The 14,299-nt window shown below is 37.0% G+C and overlaps 1 protein-coding gene across 2 annotated transcripts in view; it reads right to left on the bottom strand.

The window, feature by feature from the left end:
* The window catches only part of LRP6 (LDL receptor related protein 6), a 176,387-nt gene that overhangs the window by 64,071 nt on the left and 98,017 nt on the right, over positions 1-14,299 (bottom strand). For both annotated transcript variants that reach the window (XM_044775138.2, XM_044775140.2), the window contains 4 exons: positions 9,841-10,037; positions 7,500-7,631; positions 4,487-4,883; positions 2,948-3,119 (listed from right to left, as the gene is read on the bottom strand). In XM_044775138.2, coding sequence (XP_044631073.1) covers positions 2,948-3,119; positions 4,487-4,883; positions 7,500-7,631; positions 9,841-10,037 — 898 coding nt within the window. The remainder of the gene's footprint in view (positions 1-2,947; positions 3,120-4,486; positions 4,884-7,499; positions 7,632-9,840; positions 10,038-14,299) is intronic.

The following is a 14,299-nucleotide window of genomic DNA, read 5'->3' on the forward strand; positions in this document are numbered from 1 at the left end:
TCTTATATTAAAGCACTAAACAGGACTATGTCGTAAAGAATATGACATCATTAGCAATTCCTTCTGTCCCTCTTTGCAGAAGCTGGTTATAAACCTCAGGTAAACTTACTCGTTCTTTATGCAACTCGGCAGAATGACAAGCGAGTCTGAAACCTAGAGCTCCCCGTTACTTTTCTCTGGTTTCCCTAATCCTTAGACTATGCTCCCCAAAATATCCAGCATCTGGTTACACCATCGCTTACAAAAAAAGAGAATGAGAACCTGATCTAAGGAATCTCCCTTAAGGGAGCAGAGAGCATAAGCAAAGGAACATTCTGAGCTCTTCCCATGAATTCCACTCAAAATACAAGAGCTTACTATGCCTTACATTGCTACATAATAATCTACCAAATAGTTATCTTTTCTTCCCAAATGTGCTATAATCACATATAGGGCAGTTTGATCCCAAGTAAGCTGTAAGTCTTTCAGAAGAGAACAGGGCTATTTCAACCATAATCTGATTTTTCTTACTGTCCCAGGAAAAAGCTGCTTCCATTTTTGAGCATGATAAAAACTGGAGAGCTTTCTTAAGAGGATGGGACTAGACGGGAGCATGTGCCCTAGGGTCCTCAGTGCCTAGGATCAGCTGCTACCTAACAAGAGGCTAGCAAATAATCTTAATAAAAGAAGCATTTTTAAAAGTATACATCTTTCCAAAAGTTTTAAAGTGCACTATAATCCATCTACTATCAAGCAAAGCGAGATGAAAAACTGGTGGTGGCAGTTGCTCCTAAAATCACTACTAGTTTCAGAAAGGGAAACTAACAGTTTTTCTCCCCCAAACACGCAAGATTTATTTAGATGAAGAGTTGTGCTCTTTCCTTAGTTTGCCATGTACCAGCAATTTTACACATCATAAGAACGGGAAAAATAACGATTTCTGCTCTTTTTATTTTCCAGATGTGTCTGTGAAAAGAAAATGGCAAAAGTACTGCTGTTCAATTAAGGAAACTTCATCAGAATCTCCAGGGGAAATAATAAGGGGAGGTCTTTGTGTGTATAATTTGGTGACAGTAGATTTACTACTAACTCCAAACAGTTTGTCAGAAAGAGGACAAAGAACAAACAGCAGCTGTGTTCAAGCAAATCCAGAAGAAGAGAAAATAGATTTGAAGGGCAGGTTTAAGGATGCTGGTGCTACTCAGGGAAGAAAGAAAGAAGGAAGTGAGGGAGCAAATGATACCACTGCATACAAATGTATAGCTCAAGAAGACAGAACAAAGAGGAAGAATGAATACTAATTTTAAGATCTGCACTCACTGCAGGCTAAGAAAATAAATCCTTTTAATCAATATTATATATTGTTGCATAATGTGTATTCATTTTTATTCTTAAACATTGTCACTCAGAATCTCCATGAATTCTCATTCCTCCACCTGAATCCCTCCTCAACTATTTGTAATTTTGAACAAATTTCTCTATCTAAAGTGCTAAAAGTAACCTGAACTGGGTAAAAATAAGACTTGAAAAATTCCCAGTAAGAAACAAATGTTTTACTTACAATCAAATCAATCAGTCATAATAAGCCAAAAAAAAAACGACAAGATCAAATATGGAATTTTAAAAATCCCTACAAAATAATAAATCAAGTGCTCTTCCCTAATGTAAATTATGGGCTCTCCCCTTACATACAGACATTCTTCAAAGAGCTTTAAAGCATTTTTCTAAGAGTAGTAATACCTATATACTCATGTATAGTCCACAGATGATCAACAATATACATTTGTGAACTGGTTGGGAATGAGTGTACAATTTGTACTCAAGCTGACCCAAGTGAGCTAACAGCCTGTCTGAAAAGTGAACCCAGAACCTTTCTTTCAGCACTGCACTCCAGCTGTTAAAGATTCAAACACTAACTTGGATTTAAGGAGGGGAAGCAGTGAAACACTAACAGGGAGAAAATGTATATAGCTATGTCTAAGCAAAATTTTCTACTAATGGAAACCAGCTGCAAGAATAAGAGATTTAGTTTTCCATATTTGAGCCTGGTGGAATACGAGTAGGTTTCTTCTATTCCAAGTTTTCATTCTGAAAGAAAGACCCTTTAATTCATTACTCCCTCCGAGTCCTGGGCACTCCTAAGAATTACCTTTCTAAAATAACTGCTCTAGAGCCCAAATTATCTACTAGGAGATATGTGCTGTGGCTTTGAAGAGGCATTCAAAGCCATTCTTTACACGAGAAGACATGCATCCCCCGAAAGAAAATTATAATCAAAACTCTGTTTTAAGTATGTGATCCACAAGACCTCTAGCAAGCCTAATTCACAGTTGTGAAATTTAGACTTCAAAATCAATATCAAGGACATATGCCTTTTACAAAACATTGTGATAAAATATTCACCACTGGTTGTTTCTACCATAATTCTATTCTGATGGCCACAACTTAATTCTATCATTTGGGAAATATTTTTTCCCAAGCTTTGGTTAATTAATTTTCTCCCATGCAGCCCACAAATCAATTTAAAAACTGTTTGCATATTAATACTTAATATATGCCACCACCTACCCCCAACACCACTAACAACAAAATAGCTATATATACACATATGGGCTGTTTTCCTCATATGACTATCAGCTCTTCTAGTATAGATCTTATATAGTATTTGGGTTTGTGCAGAAATCGCCCTTAGGAAATTCAGGCAGTGGCTTTACTTATGAAGAGGCAAATAATTTATGTATGCTTTTTAGAGATAGCTGAACACCCATTTCTGATGCCTGTAAAACTCAGAAATCCTATGGTTAGGTGGAAGAAAATACATAATCCCCAGAATCCTGAAGCTTGAGTAAAAGTTCTGTAAAAGATACCTTTGGCATCCCAGACAGGAGGCAAGAATATCTGTATCAAATTACTATCAACTCAAAAACTACTATAAAACAGTTTTAAAATGAAAAAGCAAGACACAAACCTCAATTTTGTCTGTTTTGGCATCTCCCCAGTATATTTTGCCTTCATCATAATCCAAGGCTAAACCATTTGGCCAACCAAGAGAAGTGTTAACCAACACTACTCGGTCAGAACCATCCAGAGCTGCTCGCTCAATTTTTGGGATTTCTCCCCAGTCAGTCCAATACATGTACCTATAGAAGTAAACAGAAAGTGAGTTAAAAACAGATGATAAATTGTAACTTGGAGATATTTTAAAGGTGTGATCCATCCTTTATGTTACACTCGTATCATCAGTTAACAACATAGAAGGAAAAAAACACTGAACCTTAACATACCAAGAGTATGTTTAAGACACTTATAATAGCAGTCTATAAGCTTACAGGAAATTTTCAGATCAGTGTTTTCTAGAACTGATAATGAAAACGCCTTCCAAAAATGAGATTCCATTTTTAGTTACGTTTATTCAAAATATTTTGTGCTCCTTCCCAAGAACAATCCTCTTTTTCTGGCTGCCCTGTCATCTCTGACACAAAAAAGGTTATCCCAGTAGTAATATTCAGATGATGAACTGAAGTCCCCAAATCACAAACTCTTCCTGTAGTGCTAAGTGATTCTTGTGGCTCATGGGAGTTTAACCGGCTCTAAGGCATTGGCACACACTGACGTGTAATAATTTGCCACTATGTTTGCCCTTAGAATAAATCTCATAGTAACAAATAACACTTGTTGGGTGACTGGCCCAGTGGCATAGCAGTTAAGTCCGCGAGCTCTGCTTTGGTGGCCCAGGGTTCGCCAATTTGGATCCCAGGCATGGACCTATGCACCGCTTATGAAGTCATGCTGTGGCAAGCGTCCCACATATAAAGTAGAGAAAGATGGGCACAGATATTAGCTCAGGGCCAATCTCTCTCAGCAAAAAGAGGAGGATTGGCAGTGGACGTTAGCTCAGGGCTAATCGTCTGCTAAATTAATTAATTAATTAATTTAAAAAAATAAAAATATAAATAAATAAGTAAAATAACATAACATTGCTGGGTAGGTAGCTGTGTTTCCCTGGACTGTGGTCAGGGTGGTATGGACAAAACAAAACAAAGCAAAGTCTGGGAGTAAAGCTGCATGGTCTGACAAAGTTTTAGAAATCGAGTCATTCATATATTTGAGGATATTTAAAGTAAGATGTATTCTTTAACAAATCATTCTAGAAATACTGAAAGTGGGATGAAATTAAATCTTTTATGGGAAAAGAAAAAGTTCTGAAAACAATTGCTTTCCATACTTTTCATGGTCATGATGCAACCCTGGCAAAATCTGCAGCCAACACCCAAAGTTAGCAAGCATGGACTTAATTTAGAAATAAAAAGTTCTCAAAACATTCAAGGAAAAAAACTAGCAATTCCTTGAGATTTTATTCAAATCACTATATTCTAATAACGGACATCCATTAAAGAGCTGTTTATTGGAAACCAACACACACTTCATATTGTTTTTATCAATGTTTTTAGGGACCTGCACAAAACAGAAACACCAAGCAAAATTTTCCATCAGCAGAGCTTCTTACCCAACCATGGGATCTAACACAATAGCCCGGGGTTCCTCTAAATCCTCTGAAATCAAGATCTTCCTCATGGTCCCATTGAGCCTTGTCACTTCTATTCGATCAGTGCCAGTGTCTGTCCAATAAAGATTTCGGGCAACCCAGTCAACAGCAATACCATCAGGATGTGCAATTTGAGCGGTGACCACAAACTGACTACCAGATCCATCTATGAATGAGCGGCGTATGGCCCTCACTTCATCATCAGTCCAGTAGATATAGCCTTCCAAAGGATCATAATCTATGGCAATGGCATGACGGATGTCTTCCAACTGTAGAACAATGTCTGTGAAATCTGGTGTATCCAAAGAAATACGCCTCAAATCTGTCCTTCGGGCTAATAGTAATAATTCAGTGGCACCTAGAACAACAAAGTGAAATAAATGAAGAAAAAGACTGAAACCCAAAGGCAAAATTTAGCTACTCTAAATAAAAAATGAAGAACTGCCTCAGGAATTGAAAAGTAAAAGAGCATAAAAAGACACTATGGTCTATTTAGGGTGAAAATAGAAAGTAATGCAGTGAAACAGGAAGAGTCCACTATGGGGTCAAGCTTCATAATGGCTGAACTCTCCAAATCAAATTCTGATTCACTCTCTGGTTTCATTCATTCATACAGCCCCTGGAATTAATAACAGCTACTTAAAGGTATAATGAATAATAAGTAATCGCTAACATGCTAAGTAGCTGAATATTAAAGAAGGAAGAAGACATAGGATATAGGTTCTTTGTTCAAGAAGTATGCTTAAAATATAAAGAAATCTAGGACAAGGATCTTCTGTAATTGATGAGAATGTTCCAAAAATGGATTGTGATGGTTGCACAACTCTAAATCTACTAAGAATCACTGAATTATACATTTGAAATGGCTGGATTTTATGATGTGTGAATCATATCTCACTAAAGCTGTTTTAACAAAGAGAACTACAGAGCAGTGCCTGATAGAATGAAGGACGAAGGAGCCCATGGATAAGGAACTAACAGCAGCAGAGAGGGGGAATCAGACAAACATAACACAGTGTTTTAGAGTAAAAGTTGACGATCTGATAGAACTGGATTCAAGTAGCTACACAAAATTAAGACAAAACACTTCATCTCTCTAAACCTACTTTCTTCATTTATATCTCACAGAGTTGCTGTTAGGATTAAAGGAGATAAATGTAAAACTCAGTAATGTACTAAATATATAAGTCCTCAATATAGTATTAGTTAATATACTAACTAATACATTATCATTAAAAAATACTTTCAAATTTTTAATTTCACTGAGTTTTAAATCAGATTTGTGAAACGTTTTTAATCCAAGTTTAGTATTTAATAAAAACACGGCTGAGAATGAGGATGTTAAGCTCAATTTTATTTTTTTAAATTTTGTTTGTTTTGATTTTTAATGTTCAAGTAAAGTGCTGGCTAAAAATCATCTAACTATAAAAGCTAAAAAAAGATAGTACACAAATTGACAAAAAAGTGAGAAAAGATTCCAAACCAAAGAAATGAGTTCAAAAGAAAATGCTGGCAGTAAACTTCAAGTGTCAATGTGGTATAGTTGAAAAACTGAGATGAGTGAAGCTCTCAACATCAGCTTTCCGACTCTAGGACTAATGAGAAGTGAACTCTATCCTGGACAAAATACACCCCTAAATGCCACAGCAGGCACCAAGTAGGAATAACTCTGTACAGTTCACTGCCCCTGCTAACTACCAGAAGGAGCCAGCCCAAAACTCTGAAAACAAAGAAGCCATAGAAAGCAAAGCTGTTAATTTGAACAAGGTGATCAAAACAGAATAGTTAACTTAAGGCTACTATGTGCCAAATGTATACTCGAAATTCAAAATACTAGTTAAATATGTACATTTGCATTGCTGTGAGGGAGTAGACAGACCACTATTGCTAAAATAAATCCTCTGTTTCAAACTCAGGCTACATTTTTAAACTAAAAAGCAACACTACAAAAACTTTTTGTTTTAAATTGAAACCAAATTATTGTTTGTCATGGAAACCATCTGACAAGAGTCACCCAGCTTCACCTTTGACTACAAGGATAATTTATCAATGCCAAGTCATGACAAATATCCTGTATACGGACTTAATTCCATCTCTCTGACTCCCTGACCCCCTTGCCAGGAACTCTCTAACCCATTTCGAAATAAAGGCTTCTGCTTTTCAGAGTTAGACAAAGAAGCCACTGCTAAATGTAACAATTTTCTTACCAGGTCTTGCTGGTGGCTAGAGAACCAGATGGTGATCCATAGGGGTAAAGAATGAAGAATAACATTCTCATTAAGAAGAAAAAGAGAAGAACTGGTGTTCTCCCAAACCAGAAGTCCCTTGAAATGTCCTAAATCAGTATATTTCTCCAACATGCCCTCTCTCTATAAGGAATTAAGAGAGTAAGGAGAAGAGGCAGTGTGGTTGTTAAGTATAGAAAGAAGTTGCTTTAAACAGTACAATAAGGATTTTTTTCTTCTGCTGAAAGCACTTCTCTGTTGTTAAAAGGCAATTAAAAATATCATTCGATCATTTTTTAGAAAATAGATCTACCTCACGACAGTCTTTATAGTCAAAAATTTAATAAACATCTTTTCCTAGCACAGAGGTTCTTTATTTACAAACACTACCTACTGTTAAAAATGTATTCTTTATGAGAAGTAATACTCATTTCCACAGGAATCAATTGTGACATCAATGACTACAAGATTTGGTAGAGAATTGTTTTCAAAAACAGCATGTTAAAAATTTAGTCTAAATACTAAAGTAATTTACTAAAAAGTATTCAAGAAATGCCATAAACACAAAACACTCCTGTTATATATTATATGTTATATGTTATATAACCATCTGTGAAGACTGTGAGATTAAAGTGACTAGTCTCCCAAAGCACTGTAAGCTATAGAGCTTCTTATAGAGAAATAAAAGAAATCATAAAGAATCCCAATTGTTATCTAAAAATTTTCCATCTTGGAGAGCATCTTCTTACCATCCTTGCAGGTCTTTCCATTTTCCAGGAGTTTGACCCCAGTTGGGCAAGCACACTGATAAAAAGGCTTGACTGGAGACATCAAACACAAGTGGGAACAACCACCATTATCAATTCCACATGGATTTGTAGCTGTCAAACATAAATCACACTGATTAATACCAATGATTATGCATGACCTCCTTCACTCTAGGTACACAAAGGTTAACAATCATAACATGAGCAACTGTGATAAACCAAATTACTACCAAATGGTCTGGTGCTTAACTATTAGACCATCTGCAAGAAAGGGAATTAATCAGTGAGAATTTACTTACTATTTTATAACCAAAGAGGAATAAACAAGAAATAAATCAGGAGGTCTCTGCCCTAAAAGAGCTTACAATCTAGTCAGTATGCCAAAATTAACAAACCAATAAAACTAGAAAACAATACAAAACAATGAAACTAAATGCTATTTTGCACATCACAGACTGCACATAAGCAAAGAGTCAAATAGGACATAAATAACTAAGCATTAAAGAATTGAAGAAAACCTTCATGGGGGACACAACAGGAGGCTTGAAGGATAGGAAGGATAGACAGGAGGACATGTCAAGTGTGGTAAAACCATATGGGCCAGCCCTGGTGGTCTAGTGGTTAACATTCAGTGTTCTCACCACCATGGACTCGGTTTGTTTCCCAGTTAGGGAACCACACCACCCCTCTGTCAGTCATCATACTGTGATGGCTGCATGTTGCTGTGATGCTGAAAGCCATGCCACTGGTATTTCAAGTATCAGCAGGGTCACTCATAGTGCACAGGTTTTAGTGGAGCTTCCAGACTAAGACAGACTAGGAAGAAGGACCTGGCCACCCACTTAAGAAAAAACTGGCCATGAAAACCCTATGAATAACAGTGGAGCACTGGCTAACACAGCACTGGAAGGTGAGAAGGCAGCATAAAAAGACTGGGTGGGGTTCTGCTCTGCTGTACACAGGATCACGAGGAGTCAAAATCAACTTGATGGCACTAACCACAAAAAACCACATGAATAAAAACTTAGAGGCTGTACACTGGGTGAGATAATAAGGCAAATTGTCTAACTGGAGATTAAGGTTTCTGTTGAATAATAAGAGCTAAAGCTGAATGAGCCCAGAGAATGGGAACAGACTGTGGTAGAGGGCACTGAAAGCCAAGAAAATTAGAATGTTGAAAAACCACACTTTGGAAAAATTAACACGGAAAAGATAAGCAAAATGGATTAAAAGAGGGAAAACAGAGAATAAGCAGAGATTAATTAGCAAATTTGTAGAAACCACAGAAAGGGATGGATTTAAACAATATTCATAGAAAATAATCAACATTTAGATGGAGACCAAGGAAATGCAAAAGAAAAAAGAGAACAATATCACAGATAACTACAAATTCTTAACCAAGTAAAAGATAAAGGATCAAGAGTGCCATTAAAAAAAAGGGAAATTCTCTGCTGAGAGCTAACCATGAGCATAAAAAATTCATACAAATGACTAAATATTTGGTTTTTTACAAGAGATTAAAACATACATTTAAAAACATTTTTATGGACTCATGATCACCAGATTCCAATATAACACATTCAATATTCGACTCTCTCTCCCTAAATGGAAGGAGCTAATAAAAAGCAATGCACAATCCAAAAATTCTTCATTTTTGGCTATGGAATACAATCTGAAATACACTCAGAGACATGCCAGACATTTATTTACACACAAGTGCCAAACACTTAACATTCTCATATTTCTTTTAAACCTAATTCTAGTCCTCTCTTAAAAGAAATTATTGCGAGAAGTCACAGCCCAAGTCGTTGTAAAGACTGACCAACAGCAGCAGCAAAACTAAGAAAAAAAGGGGGAGGGTGTGCACAGAAAAGTCTAAGCAGGTATTTATTCAGCAAGCTGAAGTACTTAAACTCAGCAGCTAGATTAACAGAGGTTTCCATTCAAGAAAAGCATACTTTTGTTTTTTAAACACACTCCCATGAACACAACCAAACACACACTGGAGAAAAATAACACGAACAAGAAATGCATTTGGGTATAAGCTTAGTATATGAGCTATCTCAATTCCTTTTTTCTCTCTTCTCCACCTCCATAATCACAGCCCCAAACAAAGGGCTGAGGTGGTCTGTAGTGATAGATATCAAGGTACAAATTGTTTAACCTGTTGTTTAACCTGAATTCTATTTTGATGTTTTCCCTATTTTTAACTCCTCCCACTACCTTTGGAAATGTCCTCCCTCCTCCCGCCCCTCACTGAAGTCAGACATCAGAGTGCTACAAAGTTATTCCAACTTGCAATTTAAAAGTCAAGATCACTTACCATTTGGCTGCCTCTGTTGGCTGAAGGCATGTATATCCATGGGAGAGAAGATGTTAGAATGGATTTCACGCAGACCCTCGCCAGTATACTTGTTGCAAGCCAAAATGGAGTGTGTATTCCAGTCAGTCCAGTACAATGTGTCCTCAAATAACGTCAAGGCAAAAGGATGCGGCAGGGAACCTTTAACCACTGCCTGCCTATTAACACAAAGAGAAAAACTCAAACATTTCTACATTTTCTTTTCTCAAAATTTCATCTCTCCCATTAAAATGGTCTTGTGTAGTCCACATTAACACACACAAATCCAGAGTAACACCTATCTTAAGGTCAAATACACCTATGAAAAATAAGTCACATAGTAAATTGAAGTATATTTTCATGGTGTCCAAAAAACCCCAACCAAGTACTTTAGAATGGTGCTAACTAGGCAGCAGGCCCCAGGTTCACTACAAGCTAGCAGAGAGAGAAGCACTAAGTTAGCACTGCTGTCAATTCCCATCTCTGCACTCACGTCTTCCTCTCTTCCACATAAGTCATGTCGTCAGAAGAAAAAAGGAGAAGAAAGAAAAATCCCAGGGTTTTACCATTGGCACTGGGAAGTAGATTTAAACCAGCAATAGATTTCTCCCTTCTTGATGTGGAAGAACAAAGAATCTGAGCTCGTTTCTTCCATCACTTCTTATGGTTTTGATAACTGAGAGTAAAAACACACACGAGGCTAAAATGGCACTCTGATAGAGCTCTCTCCGCAAACCCCAGTCTAGCTCCAGCAAATGATCATCTCAGCTGGCTTTTTCCTATATGGTTACTGAACCTCCATAAGTCAGGTAGCAAAAAGGAAGTCCTGCCACTGGCAGAATGTGTTCAGGAGACAAAGCAGATCCACATATTTCACAAGCAATCCATATTATATGAAAGGAAAGGCAGAGAGTCTGATCAGTACTCAAGGTGCAGAACCTTGCAGAGTGTCATGGAGAGTTATATAATTAGTAAATACTCTTTAACAAACAAACATGTTTTGAGTGAAAATAATATTCAAGACAATAAATGCTTTGAAATTTTCATAATATCAAACATAATATTTTCATAAATAGCCCAGCCAGGAGGGAGGGAGGGAAAATGTAAGCAATGAAGAGAAATAAAGAACATCACATATTAAAGATATTCCAATTTTTAGGTCCTTAAGGTTATTTCATTATCTCTAACATCTAAGAGACTACCAGCATACTAAATTAAATTCAAGAGGAACAGGAAAATTTTCATCTAAGCAGAATTAGCATCTGTTATTGCACATGGAACAGTCCTAGCTTAAGGTATTCAAATTCGGGCTAGATTTTTTTTAATTGAATACAAGATTAGCATGACTAGTTTACCAAACAAATTTTCCTTCTATTTTAGAACCCCATACCTACGTTGCCAGCCCACATCCCCACAGTTTTCTCCTCTCATTTTTCTTATTTTCTCTTCCCTAGCAGATCACTTCTCCTCCTCATTTCCCCAAAAGAACTAACACAAAGTCTACTTCTGAAAAGTTTCTTCCACTTTTTTTCTTCTTCTTCTTTTTTTTTTTTTTGCCGAGGAAGATCTGCCCTGAGTGAACATTCACTGCCAATTTCCTTCTTTTTGTTTGTGAGTTACTACCATAGCATGGCCACTGACTGACGAGTGGTATAGGTCCGTGCCCAGGAACCAAACCTGGGACACCGAAGCAGAGTGCACTAAACTTAACCACTAGGCCAGCAGGGTTGGCCCTCTTCCACTTTTTAAATGAAGACCTTTATTAAGTATACTAAAGTGATTATGTTATTTATAGGACTGATATCATAGTTAAGTCCTAATTTAAATAGGCCTGCATATTCCACACTAAAGTCTTCCAAAATTCATTACATTAAGACATAAAGAGAAATTTCTGAGACGCTACCAAGAAAGACAAGTAATACAACTGAAAAATAAATAATAGTAAAACTAAATTACTTTGCACTTCATTAACCATCTTAAAGAATTGCAAATTACATAATCAGATCTTTGAAAAACTTTGAGGGAAAAAAGCCTTCTAAGTCCATTGTATATTATTAAATAAAAAGTTAGCATTCACTCTAATCAACTAAACACAGAAGAATAAACAGATAGGGAAAACAAAATCCCTCCCTACAAGATATACTCATTTTACATACTGACTGAAAGCATTTATATATTGATAAGCAATCAGACAGAGCTGAGTTCAAATGCCTCACACACACACTTTATACTCACATCATTTCTGCAAGCTTTGTTTTCCTCATATGTAAATGGAAGATAATAATCTAACCTCCTTGAGTTACTGTAAAGATTAAATGGTAATAAATGCAAAAGCATTTAGCATTTTTCTTGGTACTTAATAAACATTTTATAAATTATTCCTCAATTGTAGGATAGACATTTTCAATTATTTTAATATTTCTGATGTTGAAGTAACACTTTACAACTGAAGTGAACATTTCTTGTGGTAGTTTTTAAATAATAAAAAGTCCTTAAAATCAATAACTTATTAGAATCAAGTAAACACTAGACTCTGGCTTATTTATATCCCCAGGATCTCACACAACACTAGTGTATAAATTAGGTGAACTTACTTGACACTCAGTGAATGCTTGATAAAACTAAACATCTTCAATGAAATATGGAATTAACAAAGTTGAACAAAAAGCAGAGCTAAGAAGGCTATCACTAGTTCTCATGTTCTTCAGTCATTGACCGATTTGTCCAGCCAATGGTGACTTGTTCCTTTCTTCTCTCTAGTTGGGATTACCAAGTTGGCCTACCTCTTGGTTTCCCCCTAGAAACACAAGTTACTTCAAGAAGGAGTTGATATAGGTACTGAGAACAGACGTGCCCACCAAAGTTAAAGCCTAGATCTTCAATAGTATGCCGCAACAATAACAGGAGTTTAAAAAAAAAAGATTTCTACTGTGGAGGCCAAAGGAAAGAAACTGAGACCCTTATTGATGTTTGATTTAGTGGGTAATAAATCTTTGTTTAATCATACCAAAGCATTACTGTCACAAATTCTGACATCTGAACCTAATCTTGAACGGGAACTTCCTCCCACATTACAGTGAGGTTATAACACCTAAGAAGATGACAGCAGTGGTAGTGGCACAATTTTTGAAAAATCTCCACAAGTCCTACACGTGAAAACAGAGGACAACTAGGTAATAAAACCAATAACCCATGGACAACATTCACAACAAAGCTAGGTTAAAAAGTATCACCACAAAATTCAAGATACAAAAAGGTGTGGAGGGGGCCAGCCCCGTGGCCGAGTGGTTACGTTCACGCGCTCTGCTTTGGTGGCCCAGGGTTTCGCCAGTTCGAATCCTGGGCGTGGACATGGCACTGATCATCAAGCCATGCTGGGGCGGCATCCCACATGCCACAACTAGAAGGACCCACAACTAAAAATACACAACTATGTACCAGGGGGCTTTGGGAGAAAAAGGAAACATAAAATTTAAAAAAAAAAAAAAAAAAAAAAGGTGTGGAAAACTGCCATAAGACCTGACTGGCATCAGCACTTCTGCAGGAGGAATCAGAAAAATAGGACATTTGGCAGATCTAAGAACAGGAGAACACACAAGATAGGTAACAACTGAAAGCATGGCAAACCAAACCAATCAGAGAACAGTAGTTGACCAGGAGGGGTTCTGGCCACTCTGAACCCCAAGTGTATGTGAATACAATGAATCCATGTTTAGCACTCCAGGGGCTAGCACACTTTAACCCACTATGCACTCTCAAGATTGACCTCCCAAGGCTTGTTTACAGACAAAGCCCCTTGCTGAGGATAAATTAATGGGAGTAGAATGAAAAGCAAGCATGACAGGTATAAGAGAGATGATGGAAAAATAAGGTACAGAAAAAAGTGGGAGAAGGAAACAGAGCCAAGAAACCTCAGAAAGCAAGCTGTCACACACACACACACACACACACACACACAGTCCTGCGAAGTTACAAAAGTTATGATGAGCCCTGTCTTCTACAAGTTCAAGAAAAACAATTTCACATGAAAATAAGACAATAAAAGTATTAAGGTCAAACTCTATTTAAAAGGTTAATATTAAAAACAAAAAAAGAATAAAGGGAAGAATAACATCCCCACAGACAATAAAAGTATGCCAGAAAGATATGGCCCTATGGGCGCCAGCCCAGTGGCACAGCAGTTAAGTGCACAAGGTTCCACTTTGGCAGCCTGGAGTTCGCCGGTTCGGATCCTGGTTGCGGACATGGCACCGCTTGGCAAGGAATTTTTAAAGATCAAAAAGAAACAGGAATCGCACAACCAGAGGCACTCACAACTAGAATATACAACTATGTAGTGGGGGTCTTTAGGGAGAAGCAGAAGAAAAAAAAAAGAAATAGGAAAAAAGATTTTTTAAAAATAAAAGATTTGAAGCACAAAGGACAAGGGAGAGACTAGAAC

The sequence above is a fragment of the Equus asinus genome, chromosome 22 (assembly GCF_041296235.1).
Source record: "Equus asinus isolate D_3611 breed Donkey chromosome 22, EquAss-T2T_v2, whole genome shotgun sequence".
Classification (NCBI taxonomy): Eukaryota; Metazoa; Chordata; class Mammalia; order Perissodactyla; family Equidae; genus Equus; species Equus asinus.